The sequence below is a fragment of the Cervus canadensis genome, chromosome 21 (genome assembly GCF_019320065.1).
Source record: "Cervus canadensis isolate Bull #8, Minnesota chromosome 21, ASM1932006v1, whole genome shotgun sequence".
Lineage (NCBI taxonomy): Eukaryota > Metazoa > Chordata > Mammalia > Artiodactyla > Cervidae > Cervus > Cervus canadensis.
Genome location: NC_057406.1, coordinates 16153454 through 16176871, shown reverse-complemented (window position 1 = coordinate 16176871; position 23418 = coordinate 16153454). Strand labels below are relative to the sequence as shown.

At 51.5% G+C, this 23418-nt stretch overlaps 1 protein-coding gene and 1 pseudogene across 1 annotated transcript in view; both read right to left on the bottom strand.

The window, feature by feature from the left end:
* Nucleotides 1–2813: 2813 nt before the first annotated feature.
* On the bottom strand, nt 2814–6730 carry LOC122423675 (annotated as a pseudogene).
* A 1809-nt stretch (nt 6731–8539) lies between these two features.
* CLSTN3 (calsyntenin 3) overlaps nt 8540–23418 on the bottom strand; it is a 30088-nt gene continuing 15209 nt past the window's right edge. The window contains exons 14-19 of the mRNA XM_043441043.1: nt 17716–17942; nt 17260–17430; nt 16090–16235; nt 15666–15801; nt 9539–9741; nt 8540–9443 (exon numbers count right to left, since the gene is read on the bottom strand). Of these exons, the coding sequence (XP_043296978.1) occupies nt 9303–9443; nt 9539–9741; nt 15666–15801; nt 16090–16235; nt 17260–17430; nt 17716–17942 (1024 nt within the window). The 3' untranslated portion in view covers nt 8540–9302. The remainder of the gene's footprint in view (nt 9444–9538; nt 9742–15665; nt 15802–16089; nt 16236–17259; nt 17431–17715; nt 17943–23418) is intronic.

The following is a 23418-nucleotide window of genomic DNA, read 5'->3' as shown; positions in this document are numbered from 1 at the left end:
ATAAAACACAGTTTTGCTCAAACCTTGAAATTCAACTTACAAATCTTGAAATTCTATTTATAAATGTACTAATTTTTCAAAAATTGCTTCCACTTGTTCTTTGATTGATGTTTAAATCAACTTGAACAGATTTACATTTCCTTAGCAATTAGTGTCATCTACAAAGTAAAATTTCCATAACTGTTTTACACCATATTCATATGCTTGATATATCTGATTTTTTTTTCCCCTTGTGCACTTCAATTGCCTGGCAAGGTAGACTTAAAAATACTCACAAAATTGTTCTTATAACATATGCAGCTCTTGTAAATCTAATTAGTTAATTCATTGTGTTCTGCTATTTGATTTCTCTTAAATGTTCTAATACTTTATTTGTTTATATTTTTTGTTTGTTTAAATTTTTTATTTATTTGTTTATAAACTCGAGCAGTGTCTTACACCTTTCAACTAAAAATCATAATTCTGAAATCAACAGATATTTCAAGTTGGAAACACAAAGCTTACCTTAACATCAATGTTAAAATTACTTCACTGTCTCTATACTAAATTCTACACCTCCTCAGGAGACCAGTTTGACCTTGTTGGAAAGGCTGAGGTTAGTAGGTCAAAAAATTAGTGCCGTAAACAGTTGGCTGTCAGATTGAAGAGCAGAGCGGGAGAGCTCGGGCGCTACAGGCAGTCACAGTAACCCCCTACCGCCAACACCGTGAACTTACTGAGACTTTCCCAGGTGGAGTTACCTCCAGTGACCACAGGGTGAGCTTTCAGCTGGACTAGCTCACAGTTCACAACAGCAGGGCATCTTTATTCCACCTTGGGTAGGTGGACTGCTACCACACTCCCACCTAGAGGTCAGTGAATTTCCTTCACTTATTAAGTCCGCTGTATTTTTCTTTTGGGGGCTTTCCTGGTCACTCAGTGATAAAGAATCTGCCTGCAATGCAGGAGACATGGGTTCATTCTCTGGGTGGGGAAGATCCCCTGGAGGAAGGCGCAGCAACCCACTCCAAAATTCTTGCCTGGAAAATTCCATAGACAGAGGAGCCTGGAAGGCTGAGGTCCATGGAGTTGCAAAGTCAGATACAACTGAGCACCCTTTTTTTTTTTAACCTGATCCTGTCAATGGCCTCCTTTCTCTAAGCCTCTAATTAAGGGTCATCAGACCCACCCGCATAAACCTCCTATTCCTTTTCAAACCTGCCTGACCTCCAAGAACTCGCACTCCTCCCATATGTGTCTAGTTTATCTTTAAAGACCACAGACCTTTCTTCCAAAGAAATTGATGTCTTCCTCCAGCTCAATTAGCCTTGCATTGCATTGGCCAAAGAGTTCATTCAGATTTTTTCTGTAACATCATACAAAAACTCTGAATGAACTTTTTGGCCAACCCAATATCTTTCCTTCAAAAGCTTCACCTTTCTTATTCCAGGAGAAAGGCCAAACCCTATATTGTTATTTTGTTGTTGTTTTTAAGCAGTTCTTTCTTGACTCCCTGAGCAAGCATGCTTCTTAGACTCAGAATATTCCAGACACTGCCCTCTTGAATTGCCTTCACAAGCCCTTGTATATATAAGGGTTATAAGTTTGATTATTTTTCTATCATCACATGAAAATGGCATATCCTCTATTAAATAAGCAATCTTCACTCCTTCTCATCTCTTCACTGGAAAAAAATATACCACCCTTGGTAGCTAAAACCACAGTCCAAAATTCGAATTCTTGGCCAAGGATTATATACTTGACCAAAGGATGATAAAGGTTACAATTCCAGAGCTACCTGGAGATAGTTGTGGGTATCTCTTGAGAGCTTGTGGATAAGCCTAATGACCTGAGATGTTGAACTCTCCACACTTCATTCCCTTGTCCCTGATTGACACAGTTCACAAGGACAGGTATGGCCTACCTGGGCCTGCACAAGGCTCACGGACACAATCAGGAGTGAAACATGAAACTCAGCTCCTTTTGAGGTCTGAGGCGCAACCTAAAAATCTGACTGAAACCCACTACAGAACAGAAAGCTATTCCGTCCACCAGAGTCTTACCTGGAAAGCATTTAAAGCTAAGATCCTGCCCATTTTGAGGAAAGACCATCTATTGATGAACTAACCTCTATTTTTGCCTTATCTATAGTACCAGGTCACCTCTGACCATGAAGTCAGCACCTGAAAGCCAGTGTGAGCTCTTGCTTATTGAGACCTTAGCCACTCCTGTGGCTAAGACCTCCACCTATTAAAAAAAAAAAACCCTGTGCTTATCTAAATCAGCCTGAAAACAATGAAAATAGCCACTGTCCTATGGGCATTAGCCACAGTAATCTTCTGTAAGCTGCCAAGTGAAGAAAAACCCAGGCATGTCTAGCTCCAAAGCATGTGTTCAAAACCACAAGCCCGGGGACTTCCCTGGCAATCTAGTGGTTAGGACTCTGTACTTCCAATGCAGGGGTTGCGAGTTCTATCTGTAGTCGGGGGAACTAAGATCTCACATGCTGCGTAGCACAGTCAAAAAAATAAATAAATATACACTAGAAATAAATACAATCACCGTTTTTTTGGTTTTTGTTTTTTTTTTTTTTTTAAAAAAAACAAAAAACAAACACTACAAGCCATGCTGCCGGAGTCTGGGGGTGGTGGCAGAGGGGCAAGGAACTTCAGGGATCCTGCCAACCCCTAGAGGCCATGTTTTAAAGACCCCTTCATCACCTGCCCATCTCCCGATAATTAATGATAATGACAGCTCACGTATAGTACGCCAATTCTGAGTTGCATCAGAAAAAGTGATTTTTTTAAACTAAATATTACAATTTATTCCTTTTCATGATTACAGGCATTACAGGGCAGGGTGAATAAACAAGGCAAATAGAGCGACCTCTTTTCCACCCCACCCCACCCCCATTTAATCATAGGCAGCATTTTGGCATTTTTATAATATACAGGTTGACTTAATTCATTGACTCAGGTTGGAAGCTGGCAGCCGCAAATCTTTGTAATTTAGGATCTTTCTCCATAGCCACTTCAAGGATTTTAATTCCTAAACTACACCATGAATTCTGAAATGCAGCATGCATGGAGCTTTTACATCTTAATATGAGCTCTGACACCTCTTGTTAAGATAGGGAACTGAAAGCTGTCTTCCTCTTGGCTAACCCAGTCCACCAGCAACCTTAACAGTTAAATTACTATATAAAAATAAAACTGCACACCCAAGCATTGACTGCAACTGTTGTGCTGGGAACCCTTTCTGGTGCACTAGTTCCCTCAGAGAAAAAAGATCTTAACCAGTTACTTCCAAGAATAAATAACCCCAGTAGAGTGTCTGCAATGCCCTTCAAAGAATGACTCAAGGTCAGGCAATCTTAGACATCCTGACAAGGTTACAGTGTTTTCATACAAGATATATTTAAAACTGACCCCAGACCAAATATTACAACCATAATCCCCCAAAATCCCATTATTTAGAACACTGAGTTCCTGCTGAGATGCCAAAGCCAGAAATCTCAAAGCAAAGAGTGACCCGTTCATCATCTTTTACAAGCAGAGAAAAGTATCAAGGAAAGGAAACTCCTCCCTCCTAAATTAATCAAATCAATGCTATCTTCAGTTCTAACTGACAAGAACCAGAGTCCTCAATTTCCTGATTTGAGACGTCCATTATCAAGGTGACTGTCAAGGTCAAGAAGAGATTTCAGGCTTTTCTTTGCCGTGACCCATGAACTCCAGTCCTTCAATAGGAATCTCCTTCTCCTTTGTTGCTTTCTGATTTGAACACGCTGATGGTAGTGCTTGAAGAGGTCGATGCATGGGTCCCTGGAGCAGTTCCCCCTGAGGAACATCTTGGCAAACCAGTGACTGAAGTACTCTGAAGCACTGGTGGGTGCACTGGAGCTTCATGTTGGTGCAAGCCTCCCCTAGGCTGTTCATGGCGTGGGCCAGAAAAAGTGATTGTATTGAAGCCTCACTGAACCCTTGGAGTAGGGAATTTTTCGACAGCCGATGAGCCATCACTTAAGAGAAGCTGAAGACCAAGGCTGAACATTAAGTTGCTGAGATGTGAACACGGGGGTGGGGGTGGGGGCTCCTCAATCCCTCCTCCCTCCTCCCTCACTCCTCCTCCCCATCCCATCCCTGGCAGGAGGGGCCCCCTGTGCTTTGGAATTTCCTCAGAACAGCCAGATGATGCAGGAAGAGCAGGGCCCCGAGGTGGAGGGTCATTGGCTGGGTGGTCTGTGGGGGGCTGCCGAACTTCCAGGGGGACTAGGCAGCTGAGTCACCTGGGCCTGGTACCCTGGTACCCAGCTGAGTACCCTAGGTCTTTGCCCTTCTGTCATTTGCAAGTGACATCACCGTCTCTGCACAGCTCCTGTGCCTTCTGGACTTCTCCCTGTCTGTGGTGCCCTGAGCCCAGGAAGACTCCTCTCCCTTCATTAGCCTAACTGAAAATCAGGGGTTTTCTCAACTTCTGCTTTTGCCCTTTAACAGCCTCTCCCCAAAGAACCAGCCACGCAGAAGCCCGTGGAGAAATGGCAGCGTAACTCCAACTCAGCTGTTTAAGGGAAAAGATCACGTCTGCTGGGGAGGTGGGCGGGACTGCAGACTTGGGGTGAGAACCTCGGATATTCAGGGCAGGTCTTCGAGACTGGACATTACACTCGGACTGGACGTTCCCTTATCCTGTGGGTGAGAATCCTCAGGCAGGTTTCACCGGGTTCCAATTCCTTCAATGACAAAGCCAGCCCCACCACATCCCAGAGTCTGCATTCCCCCACCCGCTCCCACCCACCGTTGCTAAATTTAAACCCTCATCTGTCCTTTTCCTGTAGAACGAGGTTATTTTAGGGAGCGACAGCAGCGTGGAGCCGCGGGAGACGCAGCGACACCAGCGCGATGAAAATAAGCGTGCCAGCTCCTCCCCGTCTCTCAGATGCGCCTGCCTGCCGGCCGGGGCACCCATCTCCCTCCGCACCGGCTCCCTTCCTGCCGTTCCTCGTCTCTCCAGGAGGGGGCGCCCCGGAGCGGGATGCCTCAGCAGGACGCTGGGTGAGAAGAGGGCGTCCAGGGAGGAGGAGTCCAGGACGCCCAGAGCCCACATTGCACCGAGGAGCACTGAGGATGCAAGCTCAGCTCATGCTACAGGCACCCTAGGAACGGCCTAGGGTCTAGGTGTTTGTGTGTTAGTCCTTCAGTCTGTCCAGCTCTTTGTGACCCCATGGACTGTAGCCTACCAGGCTCCCCTGTTCATGGGATTCTCCACGAGAATACTGGAGTGGGTTGCCATTCCCTCCTCCAGTGGGTCTTCCCAACCCAGGGATCCAACCCAGGTCTCCTGCATTGCAGGCAGACTCTTTACCATCTGAGCCACCAGGAAAGTCCAGGGCCTAGGTGATTTACCAGTCGACTGGTCCAGAGGAACCCCGAGGGGAACCAGAGGACATATTTTGGGGGGACAGCATGGAGATTAAAATGTGAAAGTAATATGAGCTCTTCCACGGGTGATAGGAGACTGGGAGCAGATGTGTCATTCCTGACCCGTCCCAGCAAGAGGACGGCAGCCCCCAAGGCAGGGGCTGGCAGCTGCCGAAATGCAGGTTTTAGGATCGTTGCTGATGGCACACCAGTGGGAAGGTTGCAGCGTGATGGAATCTTGACATGGGCAGAGCCCTGGTGTGTGTGTGCATGCATGTCCTCCCTCCCAGAAGACACGAAGGTGAGCGTTCAGGTCTCTGGTCTAGTAATAGGATGCAGACACTTGATTCTTGAGCACTTGGTTGCCGGCTTTGCCTCTACAGCTTCTCTCAAGGGTCTGGCTCTCCATCATGCACTTTCCAGGAAGCTCATCAATTTTCACTGCAGAGAATGGACTTAAGAGGAAAACACGCTTTCAGTGCGAAAGAGAAGATCCGATTGAGGCCAAAGGAGATGTTTGCTGTATCAAATTACATGAGGAGAAAAATGGGAAGCCCTGCCCAAGTCTTGGCGTCCTGAAGCTTTGGGAGGTTCTGTGAGGGAGGTTGAGGAACTTTCCAGGAGATCTTGAGCAACAAAATAGAAACCCATTTGGACTCCTGCCTGCCGCCCCTTCTCTGCACAAAGGGCATCGGCATCTTGCCTCACTCCTGATTCCTATTGCCAATGTGTGTGTGAGAGAGAGAGAGACTGAGAGAGAAGAGTGGGCCCACAAGCGAAAGTGGTTGCTTGGGGCAATGTGGGGGCACGTGGGCTTCAAAGTCTTCTCCAGGCACCCACCCACCCCATGGTGACATGACCACCTGCCCAGCTGTCAGGTCAGGAGGTTCTGGCAGCCATGGGCTGGCATCTGGGGTGTCAGCACTAGGGATGAACAGGAGGGACAGGAAAGGCTGCACCTGTAAGACACAGTCAGTGGCCCGTGACCCCAGAAAGTCCCCAGGGAACGAATGCAGAAAGGTGCATTTCAGAAGAAACCCCGGTTGGTCCCAGAGATGGATGATCCAGGGAGGCCGGGACTGGGCAGACGCTAAGAGATGGACCCTGTGCTGCCGATGTGTGTACTTGCCCCATCTGCTCCCAAGAGCTGGGGCTTGAACTTGAATGAAGACCCCGGGTCCTAAGTCTGGCCACACTCTGGGGGCTCCAGGAGCAAATGGGCTTCCCATTTGGTGGCGCTAATGGGAAAGAATCCACCTGCCAATGCAGAAAACCTGGAGATGTGGGTTCGATCCCTGGGTCGGGAAGACCCCCTGGAGTAGGAAATGGCAACCCACTCCAGTATTCTTGCCTGGAGAATTCCATGCACAGAGGATCCTGGCAGGCTACAGTCCATGGGATCTCAAAGAGTCAGATATGACTGAGTGAGCACAAGGGCAAACATTTGACTCCACTGCTCTGTGTGGGAAGCTGTGGACCCTGAGGCCAGGGGTGCGTGAGAACTAGGGGGGATGGTAAGAGGAGAGGGGGTGAGCTCCCTGAAATTTAAGACCAAAGACTGAAATCTCACTCTCACACCTCGTTAGCACTGAGGCTTTGATATCTGAAGGCTCTGCCCGTTGAGCCATCGCTCTGAGCAGCTCCAGGGAGAACAGGCAGGCTGCCTCCCACGTGTTATTGCCACAGACATGGAAACATGATCTTGGCATCCACAAGGGCCCCTCCAGGAGAGGGTTCAGCAGGCACCTGCTGGGTCACGTCTGTCCTCTGTGCACTGATGCCCCCAGGCCAGAGGGCCACCAAAGCAGCTCCCCTCTCCCCTCCTACCAATACATCTCTTTTCTCTCTTTTCTCATCTTTTCTCAATCAATCTGAGAGCCACACGCATCTCATCCATTCTTCAGAGACCCTACTGTGCGCCAGACCCCGTGTGAGTTCTGAGGACACAGTCTGGTGGTGGAGACCATGGATGTGAACCACCATGTAGTGAAAAGGTCCGGGATGGAGGCGTGAACAAGAGGTGCCAGAGCACAGAAGACTTCCTAGAAGAGGCAGCACTGGGTCTGGAGTGATAAGGACAAGACGGCTAGGCACACAAAGGGGAAAGGACACAGTGGACAGAGCGAACGGCACGTGCAAAGACAGAGGCAAGAAGCAGCAGGGCAGGTTTGGGGAAAGACTAGTGGTTTGTGTGACTGGTACCTAGGTGTGCCGGGGTGGTGGCAGGAAGGGCCAGGCAGGTGGGGGAGGTGGGTTGAGGGGCCTCTCAAGGTGTCCAAACTTGACCCTGACAGTGATTTGGAAGTAGGGAAGGTTCCAGGAAGAGAACCTGCACTTTAGAAAAGCCACTCTGACCCAGAGGTGGGTGGAGTGGAGCAAAACACTGGAGGCAAGGAGAACAGGTAGGAGGCAGGTAGGTGACAGGTAGGCAACAGGTAGGTGACACGTAAGAGGCTCTTGCAACAGACCAGGCATATACTGAAGACGGTATAAGCCAAGGCAACACCAGCAATGCGGTGCCGGGGAGAAAAAGACATTTGAGAGATTTTAAGGGGTAAAAAGTAAAAATGAGAGGGTTTAGTCACCATGTGGACATGAGGTTAAGGGAGAGGGAGAAATCCCAACGCACTCCCAGGCCTCTGGCTCAGGTAACTGGGAGAAAGGCAAAACGGACAGAGCAGAATCCGGGCCAAGGTTGCCTCTGAAGTGCAGGACGCCCTAGTGGAGCTGCCACCTACAGGTGGTGGGGGAACTAAGGGCCCACATGCTACAAGGTATGGCCAATAATTAATCAATTAAGTAATTTTTAAAAGGGAAACCCCTTTGTAAAAAACAAATAGCAGGGGTGCCTGCCCTCTCCCCCTCGACTCCCCCAGGTCTGGGCACACAGGAACCCCAGGTGAAAAATTCCAAGAGATGGGGGTGATAACAATGTCTTCCACGAAACCCTGGCATATGCAGCATTCTCCCCAATTGTCTGCACTTTTCCCAGGGTGCAGTGGGAGCCATCTGATCCTGGCAACAGCACCCAGACAACCAGCCCTGCCCCTCACTTCAGCTCAGAGACCTAAGGGGTCAGAAACCCCAGAGCGGCCACCCACAGAGCGCCCACCAGGGATCAAGCAGGCCAGAGGCAGCTCACCAGGCTTTTTTCCGGTTGTTTTATTTGAAAACCCTAGGGTGTGTCCCCTCCCTCACACACCCACCCCCCGACCCCCACTCCCACCCCAGGACGTGACGATGCCACACGCACACAAGGTTGTGAGCTGCACACGGAACACAGGGGCTGCGCTCACGACGACATGAAAAAATATACATTATATATAATCCACCCGGGCCCCCACCCCACTCCCACCCCTACAACCCAGCCACAGCCAGGTCTCGGAGAAAGGGGCAGGGGCTGCAAGACCTCAGGTAAGGAGAGGAAAGAGGAGGGAAGGGGGCCAGGAGAAGAGGGGATCCCCAGAGTGAAATGGAAAGAGGGGGGCTCGTTAAGAGAAGCGGAGAATGCCCGGCCAGGGGGCTCCGTGGACAGGAGGGAAGGTAAGGGCAGGGGACAAGGTTTCCTTCAGCGCCCCCCACTCCCATATAGCACATGGCCGGTGGGGGAAGAGACAGACATGAGTCAGCAAAGAGGGTGGCTGCCTGGGGACAGACAAGGCAGCCAGAATCTCCCCAACCCGGGAGTAGGAGCCCAGAGGCACGGAGCTGGGGGTGGGCTGGGGGCTGAGGGGGAGAGGGCAGGCTCTGGTGGGCCCCCGGATTCTGAGATTAGGAGAGGACTCTTCTAAGACCTCTCTTCTCCACCCCACCGGGTCTCTCTCCTCTAAGAAGGTCCTTCTGTCTCTTCGGTGTGTCTGTCTCACCAGGACGGAATTCTCTGTCTGGGGAGGGGCAGAGGCCTCAGTAGCGGTGAGGGGGGGTCTCGATGATGCGTCTCTCGTCACTGCTGGGCGAGTCGGCCGCCTCCGAGTCACTGCTGTCCTCGTCGTCCTGCTGGCCACCCGCAGTGCCCGCCACGCAGACCTGCCGGCTCTGGTAGGACTGGGGAAGAGTGGGGGTGGGGGGCGCTCACTGGGAGTCTCCCTGCTGGGAGTGTGCCCCAGCTGAACCCTGACTCTGCCAGGCCCCCTACTCACCTCCATGGGGTTCACGATAATGGTGAGAGCTGAGTCATCCCAGAAGAGGTCAGGGTCCTTGGGGTCGCTGGAGGCTCCAGGAGGCCCGCTGGCCCCTGAGACGCGGCGGTGCAGAGAGTGGATGCGCACAAGACCCAGGACGACCATGAGCACCAGGAAGCCCACGCACACCACGATGATGAGGGTGGCCGCGCTGGGGACCACTGCAGAGAGAGCCAGGCACAGCTGAGCCAACTCAGCTGGCGGGGGAGGGGGGAGGGGCATGGCAGAAGGGGGTCAGGGGTCTGGGAAGAGGGCATCCCTGAGCAAAAGAGAGCGTCCATGATGGCCCAGAAGAGGGGTCTCCACTGTAGAAGCTGGAAGAGAAGCAGAGTCCCACGGGTACAGAATCTGCCCTCAATGCAGGAGACCTGGGTTCAGTCCCTGGGTCGGAAAGATCCCCTGGAGGAAGAACTGGCAACCCACTCCAGCATTCTTGCCTGGGAGATCTCATGGACAGAGGAGCCTGGCGGGCTACCCCCAAGGGGTTGCAAAGAGTCCGACTTGACTAAGTGACTATCACTTTCTCTTTTTCACTTTCACCCAGGGAAGGGCAGAGATGGGAAGGGCAGGGGGCGACTGGAGGAACTGAGAGCCTGAGGGAGGGAGGAGGTCTGCAAAGGAGGAAGGGCAGGGGAGGAGAAGGGCCCCCAGCCCAACATTGCCCTGAGCAGTTCTGTGCTCGGCGGACAGAGGGCAAGGCCTGGACCCTGCCCAGGTCCTCTGCCTGCGCCTTCCCTGGGGACCACGCAGTCCAGGAAGGAGGTCCCGGGAGCCCAGAGGGGAAAGGAGAGAGGTGGCAACACGGGCTTGATGACGCAAGAGTAGAGAATGTTCTCCTTCGTTTGAAGAGGAGAAGTGGGCTCCAAGTGTGGCCTGGCACCCGAGGCTGGGGACAGGACCAAGAAGTAGAAAGCAGCCCCTTCAAGTACCCACCTGGACAGAGCTCGCCCCTGCTCCGTGACGCCTCCCGTCTCCTTGTGGGCTCGAGGGACACCGGGGGGCTCTGCTCCCCTCGGGATGCACCCCCCGTCCCCTCGGCCTCGCCATGCCTCTGGGCCTGCAGCCTCACTCTGAAGCCCAGGCTCAGGGGGATGTGGACCCTAAAGGGCAGCGAGACCCAGAGCGGGGCGTGCACCCTCACGTGGACCTTGGAGCTGATGGCGGCAAAGCACACGTGCAGGCACAGGTACACGCCCAGGAAGAGCGTGTGGGCGCACACCTGGACCAGGGTCGCCACGCCCCGCACCCGCGCCAGGCCTCTGCCGGCCAGCACGCCTGCCCGCACCAGCCACCCGACGGCCTGCTCACACGGCAGGATGGAAAGGATGCGCCCGAGGGTCTCCAGCAAGGCACAGCAGAGCCACACGTGCAGCGCCACCCAGCTCCCCACCAGCTGGGCAGTCCAGGCGAGCCCGTGCAGGACAAGGTACCCGCCACAGACCTGGACCCAGACGGCCACGGAGGCAGCAGCCGTAAGCACAGCCTTGCCCGCCTCCTGCACACACATGGACAACACGCGGAGAAGCAGGAGGAGGCAAAACAGAGGAGCCCACAGCCCCACGGACAGCAGGTGGAGGTAGAGACCCCACAGGCGCGCCCCCAGGCTCAGTGCCCTCACAGGCAGCTGGGTGACTACACCCCACATGGGTGCCCACTCCTGCTGGCCACGGAGGCACAGCACCTCACTGACCAGAGAGGCTGTGTGGGATCCACACCCTGGGCAGTCCCGTTGCTGAGGGGCTGTTAGTATATGCGTCTCACTCACACACACACACACACACGCACACACACACGAATTTACCCACAGCCTCCAAGACTCACATGACCAGAGACGGAGCAGAATGCAGGGAAGCACAGAGCATGGGGTACACCCTGGTGCACACCTGTCCTCCAGCAGACAGTGCACGCACACGCTGCCACATGCTCCAGAGCCAGCCAGGTGTGGAAACACAAGCAGGTGTGGGAGCAGCCGCACTGGCCTCACGCCTCGCTGAGGCCACCCTGATGGTACTCTGCCAAGTCGATCCCCAGTCTGACCCGACCCATAGCCCATTTGGGGCCAATGACAACTGACTCTATTGAGCAAGGCAGGCGCACTCCGTGGGCGCCGGCTCTGGGGAGAGATGGGCCTGGCTGGATGAGTGTATCTTAACTGCCTGGGGATGGAGGAGGAGGATGGGGGAGGCCAAGCTGGCCTATCGGCTCCTCTGCAGGAAAAAGCCCCTCCCGCGTCTCCAGGTCGGTGGGGCAGGATCCCAGAATGGTGACCCCCGCCAGCAGAATGCCCCTGTAGCCAAGCCCAGGCTGTAGAAGTAGAAACCCCTCCTCGGGGTGGAGGCCACAGCAGGTGAACTGGCGCCACAGCCACAATGACGACGAGCCAGAGCTTCTGCTCTGTGCCTTAATCAAATGCATTTGTCCCTGCAAGCCCCGGGCCTGGTGAAGGAAGTGACAAGCTGACTGCCGGCAGTCAGAAATGACCACAGGAAAGACAAAGCACAGACACTGCATGTGCGGGCAAACAAGCACAGTTAATTAGTTTAAACTGAGCCAGGAGGCCGGGGAGATGGGAGGATTTTTAAGTTAGCTACAGACAGCAACCAAGAGTTTAGGAAACATCATCAACCTTTCTTACTGCATTAGCTCCAAGTAGTTGACTCTGGCCTCGAGTGACCTCCCCAACAGGAAGGAGTGTTTGAGTTCTAGCCAGTAGCCCATGTGAAACTCCTGGCTTCGTGTGAGTGTAAGGCATCGTGGATGCCCTGTCCACAACCCTGCGTGGAGCCCCCTTTCTGAAGAGGCTGGGGAGAAACCTCCAACCAGAAGCACTGGTGGGTCCCATCACGTGACTTTCCTAACTGCTGTTTTCCTCCTGTTTCAGCTCCAAGGAAGCTCAGGTCCAAATTCTGGCCACTCAAGCGACTGTGCAGTATCTCACAGCATGTGTTTTATGAACTGACTTATTCCCTGGCTTCATCTTCCATCGTCATCCTTTCTGCCTCATGTCCAACTTCATTTTTTATTCTCATCCTTCTGCGCTGTGGGTCTCTCCACAAAGTCTCAGATACTTGTAGGTAACAAAGCAAGGAAATAACTCCTAACTTGACTGCACAGTGGAATCACCTGAGGATCTTTAAAAACGCACTGAAGCCTGGCTCCCCTGCCCAGACCTTCTGACTGAATTGGTATGGGGTATGACCGAGGCACTAAGGGTTTTTACTGCTCCCAGGTGATTCTGATGTGCATCAAAATTTGGCAGGACTGGATAAATCTTGTCTTCAACACTCATTTTACCCTTCTCAGGCAGCCTTGTTCTCTCCAAACACAACCCCCCGAGCCACCCACCCACCCCCAGTTCTCACACTCTTGTTCTCTCTCATGTCCATCCAGACTCCCTTCTACCCTCCAGGTTCAAGGTCAAGGTCTGAATGCGCCAGCACAGGCCTTCCTTGGCTGACTGTGCCAGTTCACACTGAGCTCTTTCCTGGTGCACTTAGGCACTTCAGAGAAATGAACCCCCCATCCCATTGGAGAGAATTCTATCTCTTCCTCTTTTGCATGGTCAGAGTAATTTGAAATTGCTAAACCACAGTTCTGTAACTCCACTCTTGGGACTGGGAGGGAAGGGAGAGAAAGGGAACACTTTGAAGAGTCAGGAAAGGTACATGGAATGGGTCAGTCAAAATGGGTCTCCTGATAAGTTCAGGAGATGTCAATCACCAAGGCCCTCGGGTGAACTATGAACTCTGTACCCTACTCAGGCCAAAATCAGGGGAAAGGAAAAGCAGGCTGCCGCTCTCAATTGGGATCGCAGAGAAAACAAGGACCCAACAGCAATGCCAACCAGGACCCACTTTGAGCCTAATCTGAGTGGTAGACCCAGTATCCAATCCCAGCAAGGCTGAGTGGAATGACTGCCAAGGAAAGAACTGGAAGAAGAGCTAGGGAGCCATGGCCCCAAAAGTCTATTTAGCAAAAACAGGTCAAGTTCACGCACATGTCTCTAAAGATAGTGTGAAGCTTCCTAGAACCTTGCAACTTCCTTATGCTTTACACTCCCTTCTCACCCCTACTTCCATCTGCTTTGCTGTAGGAATCACAGGAAAACACTTAAAAGGTGTCTGCAGTTGTCTTCAGGGAGAGCAAGAATGAGGGGAGCCAGTCCCAGGGAAAAGCAAACACAAGAGACAGTGCAGTGGGGGCCGCTGCCCGATGAAAGGAAACCAGACTGAATTCTGAGGGGTACCCAGGAGCCAGTCTCAGTCAGAGACATCCTGGGAAGTCCTCAAGGGCTCCCCCAAATTAGGTGCAACTATAACGTGATGAGACTATTTGTAAAGCATCTAACATGGAGAGGATATGAAGGGTGCTAGAGCACGGGTTCTGGAATTCTGCTGGCTGAATTCAAATCCTGGCTCCGCCATATTTTTGCTATGTGATCTTGGATAAGGTACTTAACCTCTCTGGGTCTCTGTTTCCTTACCTTTAGAGGGGATCATTCTAGTGCCTATTTCACCTGTTGTCTGTAATGACTCACTGGGTTAATAGGTGTAAAATTCACAGGCAGAGTGCCTGGCACACCAAAGTGCCCACTACTGTTAATGATTACATGGTTGACAAGAGAGCTGTCCTTTAAGGGTAGGGCTCAGTAAGTGACCATGACCTTGTCCAAAGAAAGCGTGTTTGGAACGCCTTAGGGAATTGCCTTCAGAGCCTGCAGCAGAAGTTTTGACTTTTTTTAAATCTTTTTTTTTTTTGGCTATGCCATGTGGTATGTGGGATCTTAGTTCTCCGACCAGGGATCGAACCTGTGCCCCTTGCAGTGGAAGCACAAAGTCTTAACCACTGGACTGTCAGGGAAGTCCCTGACTTTTTCTAATAAGCAACACATCTCTGCCTTTCCGGAGTGGGTTTTACATGTACAAACGCAAAATGCTATCCAGAGCCAACTCTGACAAAAGTGGATGCTGATGTTGGGTAATATTGAACTAGGCCAAAAGCAAGGTATGTCCTGAAAGTAACAAAAGTAAATGCATCTCATGAATTGACTTTGAAAACAATTGTAAAAAAGGGATTCCAAAAACCATTTCCAGCAACATCAGAATCATTGCAGTTTTTAACAATGTGGAGAAGACTCAATTTATAATATTAGGTGTAAATATTAGGTTACAAAATAGTTTGATTTGTTAAAAGAAAAAAAGAAAGCAGTCACATAGGCAAAAACTGAACTGTGACCCTACTAACAATGGGTCAACTGTGGTGGAATTATGGATGACTTTTCTTATTTATACTTATAGTTTCTAATTTTTCTATAATTAAGCAACTCAAATTATGAATTAAAAATTGCATCACTAGTAAGCAACCCTGGCCAGGGAACAAGATGGCTCTGAAGGGCATCTGTCCATCTGGATGTAACACTTCACGTTCGCATATTTTGTTTCAGAAATAGCCTCATGACTTTATCAGTTCAGTTCAGTTCAGTGGCTCAGTCCTGTCCAACTCTTTGCGACCCCATGAACCACAGCACACCAGGCCTCCCTGTCCATCACCAACTCCCGGAGTCCACCCAAACCCATGTCCATCGAGTCGGTGATACCATCCAACCATCTCATCCTCTGTCGTCCCCTTCTGCTCCTGCCCTCAATCTTAGATAGCACATAATTTGACAGGCAATAGCACCACCCTTCTTTAGAATAGAAACTGTATCTACCTTATAATTGTTTGTATTCTTAATGGTATTGTCGACAGCATTAGTATACAGTAGGTGCTTAATATGTGATAGCTTCACTACTGAGGATCCCGAGGTCCGGGGCTGACTTCATATTGTTGGCAGTAGCAACAACAAAGGCTAAACCCACACTGACCATCAGCCCGGATATAAGTGACCCTGTGATGACCCAAGGCTCGAACTGTCCACTAGGGAAAGTGAATGAGCCAGGGGTGAAGGGATTGGATCGGAACCGTCAACCAAGCCAGGTTCTACAGAATCCATGGCTCCACCCCTTCCTCCTCACCCACCACCCCCAGAGGTGGGGGGAGGATGCTTGTGCCCACCCGCCTTCTGGCCCCACCCAGCCTTACGTACTGGAGTTGCGGTGGGAGCTGGCCAGGCTGTGTCCAGCCATCTCAGGCGGTGGCTGCTGCCCGCGGTGCAGGAACTGCTGGGAGCTGAGCATGTGGCTGGGGTGGGCCACCCGGTTCACGCTGTGCAGGACGCTGACCTGGGGCGAGGGCGGGCTCAGTGGATACGCTCGCTTCTCCCCAGTCCTCCTCCAGCCCTCGGAGGCCCACCTCTTCACCCCTGCCCACGCCCCACGCCCCCACCGCCCCCCGCCGCCCCAGCTTCCTCTCCTCCTCCACCCACAGCCCGGGTCCAGGATTCCCCTGCCCGGGCTGCAGTTTCCACCCCCAACCACCAGGGGGCTCAATAACCCCCCACCCCCACCCCACCCCCCATCCCGGCTCCTCACCGGCGGGGGCGGCTGTGGGAGGAAGGGGGCTTGGGTTACCTCCACGATGAATTCATTGCTGGAGTAACGCCCATTCATTTCTGAGCAGGAGAGCCGGAACTTCCTGGCGTAGAGGGCTGCTCCGTGTCGCAGGCGATAACGTGCCTGCCTCAGGATCTCTTCGTACACGGTGATGCTCTCCACCCCTGGGAACCAGGGAGGCAGCTCAGAGCAGAAGCCAGCGAGGAGGCCCGGGGTCTCTCTCCCAGACTCCCACCTGTTGACACCCCTCAACTCAACAGGAGCGTGACCCGATTCCTTAGAGGGAGAGAGGCTCCCCTGCACCCCGTCAGCTCTGCCTGACTGGGACAGAGAAACCGAGGCTCAATTTGCCCTCCTCTGCGAGCTGGGAGGAGAGATGGAGCGAAGGAAAACAGGGACGCATGCAGGACAGAGGGAGGAGGCAGCAGCGGGGAGATGGTGAGGGGCAAACACAGAAGCCCTCCATGAGGCTCTGGAAGGGAATGGAAACAGGAGGGGACCGGCCACCCCGTCTTCTATTCTTCCCAACAGAGGGTCCTTTGGAGAGGAGCAGGCTTCCCTGGAAAACTGCCAAGTCATTACCACCAAACATTAAGAGATGAGCACTTAGGAACTTCCCTGGGAGTCCAGTGGCTAAGGCTCCATGCTCCCAGTGAAGGGGACCAGGTTCCATCCCTGGTCAGGGAACTAGGTCCCACATGCCTCAACTAAGAGTTCACATGCCACAACTAAAGAGTCTGCATGCCACAGCTAAAGACCCCTTGTGCCGCAACTAAAAAAGATCCCGCGTGCTGCCAACTAAGACCCAGCACAGCCACATAAATAAATATTAGAAGAAAAGAAAAGCTATGCTGAATCCAAGAGATCAGTGAGATGGAAGACAGAGAAGATGGTGAGTAGCAAATGGCCAGAGAAGAAGAAAGCTAGTCAGAGACTGAGCCAGAGAAGAGTGGAGCCCAGAACAGAGGTGAGCCGGGCTGGACAGAGATGCTGGGAAAGAACCATCAGGATTCTAAACCCCGGCCCCCACCTCTATGGACAATCTGGAAGCCAGAGGACCTCCAGATGGGGAAGGTGGAAGGGGACACTTGGTCACATTCCTGGGCCTGGAAGGAGGACCCTCTGGGCCCCCCAGAGATGGACAGGGGCATCCCAAGAAAAGAGGACCAGCTCTCAGGCCCCACTGACCGGCAATGGTGAGGTAGGCGGATGTGTTGGTGAGCTCCAGGCCTCGCTGCTGCAAGGATGCCATGTCCAGGAGCAGACTTTCCCGCTCGGGATCCAGGTCATCCCCCACCAGGGAGATCTCACAGCCGTCCAGGTTGTGCACGATCTCGTCTGACATGCGAGTGTCTGTCACTGGATGGGAGGGAGTCGGGGTCTGGGTCAGAGCTGAAGGGCCCACCTCCTGGCTGCTCCTCCTCCCCATCCTGGGTCATCCCCTGAGAGCTGCCAGCATCGCTGTCAAGAAGGTCACTACCCGACAATGTCCTTATACCTCGGGGCCTCCCACTGGCCCTCCTTCCCAATAGCCAGTGGTTCTCGAAAAGCAAATGTGGGGTGACGGTGCTGTCATGTCCAGCTCCAGATTTTCTCCTTCAGGTTGGCTCCAGACACCGACCCCTCCCTGGGAGGCATGCTTACCTGTGCCTTGCCAACTCTCGTCCTTTTTGGCCTCCACCTGGTGCGAAATGGAGCAAGTGATCTGGAGATCAGGGAACAAAGGAACCCCGTCGGGTCCTTCGAAGTCCACAGCTGGGCGGGCAAAGTGAGCAGTGCCGCTCAGCAGGATCTGGGGGGCATCCGGCTGTAGCACCACCACGTAGCCCTCCACTTCAGGGATGGAGACACAGGACTCTTCACTGAAGCACCTGCATCAGGAGAGGGGAGGGAGGCAGCTGTGAGCCCAGCACCTGCTCCCTGATAATCTGTAGTCTGGCTACCACTCTGGACCCCCACCTCTGCAGAGAGCACCCCATGTCAGGGAGTAAAAGGGGAGGAAAAGGGGACAGTGTCTCTGCAGACCACCCCCCCCACACACACAGCAAAGCTGGAGGGGGAGATGCCCTTTCCCGGGAGGAAGCCACTGCAGAGAAGGGGCAGGGGCAAAAGGTCAGGCAACCCTGACCTATGACATCACCAATGCCCAATCCCAAGACCATGGAAATGTATTTTACAAACTGAACTTAAAGAAATGTAAATACATACACATCTAAGAGGTTTTTTTGTTTGTTTGATTTTTTAAAAGTGTATTCAGTACAATTTCTTTCCTGGGTACATATCTAAAGAAAATGAAATTACTATCTCATGGAGAAGGAAATGGCAACCCACTCTAGTAGTCTTGCCTGGAAAGTCCCATGGACAGAGGAGCTTGGTGGGCTACAGACCATGGGGTTGCAAAGAGTCGGACATGACAGAGTGATTGAGCACATATTCAGTGCAATTCCCTTCCTGGGTATATGAGGGCTTCCCTCATAGCTCAGTTGGTAAAGAATTGTTCCACAGTGCAAGAGACCCCAGTTCGATTCCTAGGTTGGAAAGATCCACTGGAGAAAGGATAGGTTACCCACTCCAGGATTCTTGGGCTTCCCTGTGACTCAGCTGGTAAAGAATCTACCTGCAATGCGGGAGACCTGGGTTCGATCCCTGGGTTGGGAAGATCCCCTGGAGAAGAGAAAGGCTACCCACTCCAGTATTCTGACCTGGAGAATTCCATGGACTGTACAGTCCATGGGGTGACAAAGAGTAGGTTATACATCTAAAGAAAACGAGTATGGGTATGTATGGGTAATACATCTAAAGATGAAATCACTATCTCAAAGCACTAGCTCCAGCCTCATGTTCACCACAGCATTATTCACAGTCACCAAGACACAGGGACCACCAGAGTGTCCATCCACAGATGAATGGATCAAGAAGATGTGACGTATATACAATGGAATACTATACATTCTGCCTTTTGTGATGATGTGGAAGGACCCTGAAGGTGTTATGCTAAGTGAGATAAATAAGATAAAAACAAATACCATATATATCACTTACATGGGGAATCTATCACCTTCTTTTTATATTTTTGGCCACACCAAGTCATGCAGGGATCCTGGTTCCTCAATATTCATGACCCCTGCAGTGGAAGCTCAGAGTCTTAACTACTGGACTGGTAGATATGGGTCAAAAAATATTCAACAACAAAGGTGGGGTGGGGTGGGAGTGGGAAGTGTGTCAAAGGATGTCCACAAAACTATAATTCAAAAGATACATAGACCCCATGTTCATAATAGCACTATTCACAATAGCCAAGATGTGGAAACAATCTAAATGTTCACTGACAGATGAATGCATAAATTAGACGTGGTACATATATACAATGGAATAGTACTCAGTCATCAAAAAACAAAATAATGCCATTTGCAGAAACACAGATTCAACTAGAGATTACCATACTAAGTGAAGTAAGTCAGAAAGAGAAAGACAAATACCATATGATATCACTTATATGTATGGGCTTTCCAGGTGGCACTAGTGGTGAAGAACCTGCCTGCCTATGCAGGAGATGTAAGAGACCTGGGTTTGATTCCTGGGTCGGGAAGATCCCCTGGAGAAGGGAATGGGAACCCACTCCAGTATTTTTGCCTGGAGAATCCCATGGACAGAGGAGCCTGGAGGGCTATAGTCCATAGGGTCGCACAGAGTTGGACACGACTGAAGCGGCTTAGCGTGTATGCGTGCACATCACTTATGTGTTTATCTAAAATATGACACAAATGAACCTATCTATCAAACAGAAGCAGAATCACGGACATAGAGAACAGACTGATGGTTGCCAAGGGGGAGGGGGTTGGGGCAGGGGTGGAGCGGGAGGCTGGGATTAGCAGATGTAAGCCTTTATATATACAATGGATAAACAACAAGGGCCTACTGTATAGCACAGAGAACTAGATTCAATATCCTATGATAAAGCATAATGGGAAGGAACATTAAAAATGTATGTATATACACATATAACTGAACTATGTTGCTGTAAAGCAAACACTAACACAACACTGTAAATCAACTACAATAAAAAAAGGGACATCCTCCTCCCAGGTGTATCTTCCACTCATTTCGTCCAGTACCAGATAAACACTCTTCGGTAGGCAAGCTAATCTGACCATCTCAGACCGCATCCACCATCCCATGAAGCCTCTCTGACCTTGGTGCCACACAAACCCTCCCAAGAGGACTAAGTCCTGACCAACCAACATCACAGCCACTCTAGAACACACTCCCAGGATCTCCTCCAGCCAATCTGAGGGTTATCCCCAGAGCACTTCCTGCTTTGTGAAGCATTTTGCCCACAAGATTTCACTTAACCTTCTTTCACTACTGTTGGAAGAAGGAGCAGAAGCCAAAGCTCCTGGGTCAGACATCTTGGCCACATAAGAAATATGCATCCCAGTCCAGGCTTGAACCCATTCTTCTCATTCCAAGTCCACACTTTCCCACTAACCCACAGCCACCATGTGGAACCTGGGTTTGCACAAATCAAATTTATTTATAAAGAAGTGTCTCCTTGGAATTCCCAGGTGAACCAGTGGTTAGGACTTGGCACTTTCACTGCCATGGACCTGGATTCAATCCCTGGTTAAGGAACTAAGATTCCACAAGCTGCATGGTGCAGCAAAAGAAAAAAAAAAGAAACTGCCCCCTTGAACATGCAGTTTTCACAGGGGAGGTGGTAATTCCAGAGCAGATCTTATGGTCCACCTGCCTGAGCTAAGGGAAATGATTTTTCAAAAAGGATTGTCATTTGTGTTACTGAATGAGTCCAGCTTGACTACTGGAGCCAAAAGGGAGAAGGCGTAACCTCAGCAGATACCATGAATGCAAAGCCTCTGAAGGGACCAAACCCACAACCTGCTGAGTTCCTGTGCCCTAAGGAGCAGGGCCCGAGACAGTCCGCACGGTCCCAGAGAGACCTCGATCAAAGCCTCCTGGCAAGTAAGTCCAGCTGACTCCGGAAGCACAGCCTCCAGCAGATATTCTCACTGTAATGGGTGATCCAAAAGGTGCCCAAAGGGGACCAGTGGGCTGGCCTCCAGCAGACCTTCCCACTGGGATGGGTGATCCAAAGGAGACCCAAAGGGGAGCAGGGGGCTGGCCCTGCCACTGATGATCTGGTCAAGAAATTAGAATTTCTACACAAACCTTCAAACAAGAGCCAACGTGATCACCATCACACGAATGGAGCACACACAAAACCAAGAGCGTTCAAGGTGGGAGAAGCTATTTCTGGCTAGGATGGGAATGGGCTATTTGGCCAGGGACAGTAGGAATAATCAAAAAAAGGAGCAAGCAACCCAGCCTTTGAAGGAGGTAGAAAGTTGACCCTAGAGTGGATGGTGAGGAGCACACGGAGGGGAATAGAGGAACACGACGCAGGAAAGGCTGGGACAGATGGTTCAGGGCTCCGAGTGCAAATTTTGTGGGTGGCAGGAGGGAACCACAGATGTCTTCTTTAGCAAGGAAGTGTGAGGATGGACATTCACTAACCTAGCCTTTGGGTGGGGGCGAAACTGAAGTTAGAATACGAAAGACAGTCCACTAGTCAGGAGGCTATCGTAAGAGGCCAGAGGAGTGGGCATGAGAGTCTGCTGGAGCCATAACACAGATATGGGGAAAGAGGAAGCAGACACCAAACACAGGTGCAGAGGGATCTAGGTGACCAGATGACTGATGGGGTGTGGTGGTAAACACAGGGAGGGCTCCAAGGCAATTCAGAGGCTGCAAGCCAGGGTGACTGCAAGGACAGAGACACCATCACAGAGGCAGAGAATTCAGGGGCAGGGCTGGCTCAGGCACTGAAGTTCATTATTAAGCTTTAGCTCATTTGTTTGAGGTGTGGGCAGAACTTCCCAGACAGAGATTACAGCAAGCATGTAAAAATTCAAGAGTTAGGGAGACAAAACAGAGCTAGAGAAAAAGATGTGGTGGCCATCTGTTCAGTGGTCAATGCCATGAGGAGATGGGCTTTCCAAGAATTCCAGAAAGATTAAAAAAAAAAAAAACTTAGGGAAAACCTGCATTGACTGAACAGTTGCATGTGAAAGTGCTCAGTCATGTCTGACTCTGTGGACCCACGGGCTGAAGCCCACCAGGCTCCTCTGTCCACAGGATCCTCCAGGCAAGAGTACTGGAGTGGGTTGCCATGTCCTCTTCCAGGGAATCTTCCTGACACAGGGATCAAACCCAGGTCTCCCACACTGCAGGCAGATTCTTTCCCATCTGAGCCACTAGGGAAGCCCAAGAATACTGGAGTGGGTACCATATCCCTTCTCCAGAGAATCTTCCCCACCCAGGATCGAGCCGGGGTCTCTTGCATTGCAAGAGGATTCTTTACCAGCTGAGCAACCAGCGAAGCCCCTCAATGAAGTGTTAGTGTTGCACTAACCACATGGAAACCCTGAAACGGAGAAATGAGTCCTCCCTGCCTCTTAACCTCACAAAGGAAGAAGGCCCCTCCCCTCTACTAAAGGAGGAGCTCAGGTTCCCAACCCTCAGATAAGCCTCTTCCCTGGGCAGGTCAGAGGAATCCAGATGAGCCAACTCCCACCTTGTGGGGCTGCCCCTTGCAAAGCTCCATCCTAAGCCAGAAGACAGAGCCCTCCCTCTGACACGGCCCCTAAGCCTATGAAAGAGATGAGATCAATTCTTGGTCCCTGAGGGATGAAGCCCTTGGCACCTTCAGAGCTGGGTGAGAGCCCTTTAACAGCTAGAGTTCTCACTGGAAGCTGGTGGGGCCCATCCTGAGCGCTGATCTGTGTCCATGAGAACTCATCTGCCCATAGCCTTCAGCTCCACATCATGACTGCACCATGGACCAACAACCCAATTCCCCAAACCTAGCCCCATCTTCCACAGCTTCAACTGAGAGGCTTGACAACCATGCCCATCACTCTCCGGGGCTCAGAGCTTCCTCTCCAAACCCGTTCCTGCCAGGATAGGGGCAAGTCAGAGATGCTTCTCTTCAGACAGCTTTTGGATAAACTGAGGCAGAGCAGGGGAGAAGGGAACACAGAAACCCTGACCCCTGCAATGTGTGATGCACCCACTAGAGGGCAGTAGCTCTTAAAACTGCCCCACAAACATAAAGGGTGAAAACGCCTTCAGGTAATAAGTGTGCGGACTTCCCTGGTAGCTCAGACGGTAAAGTGTCTGCCTACCATGTGGGAGACCAGGGTTCAATCCCAGGGTTGGGAAGATCCCCTGGAGAAGGAAATGGCAACCCACTCCAGTATTCTTGCCTGGAAAATCCCATGGACAGAGGAGCATGGTGGTTGAGTCCATGGGGTTGCAAAGGAGTCGGAC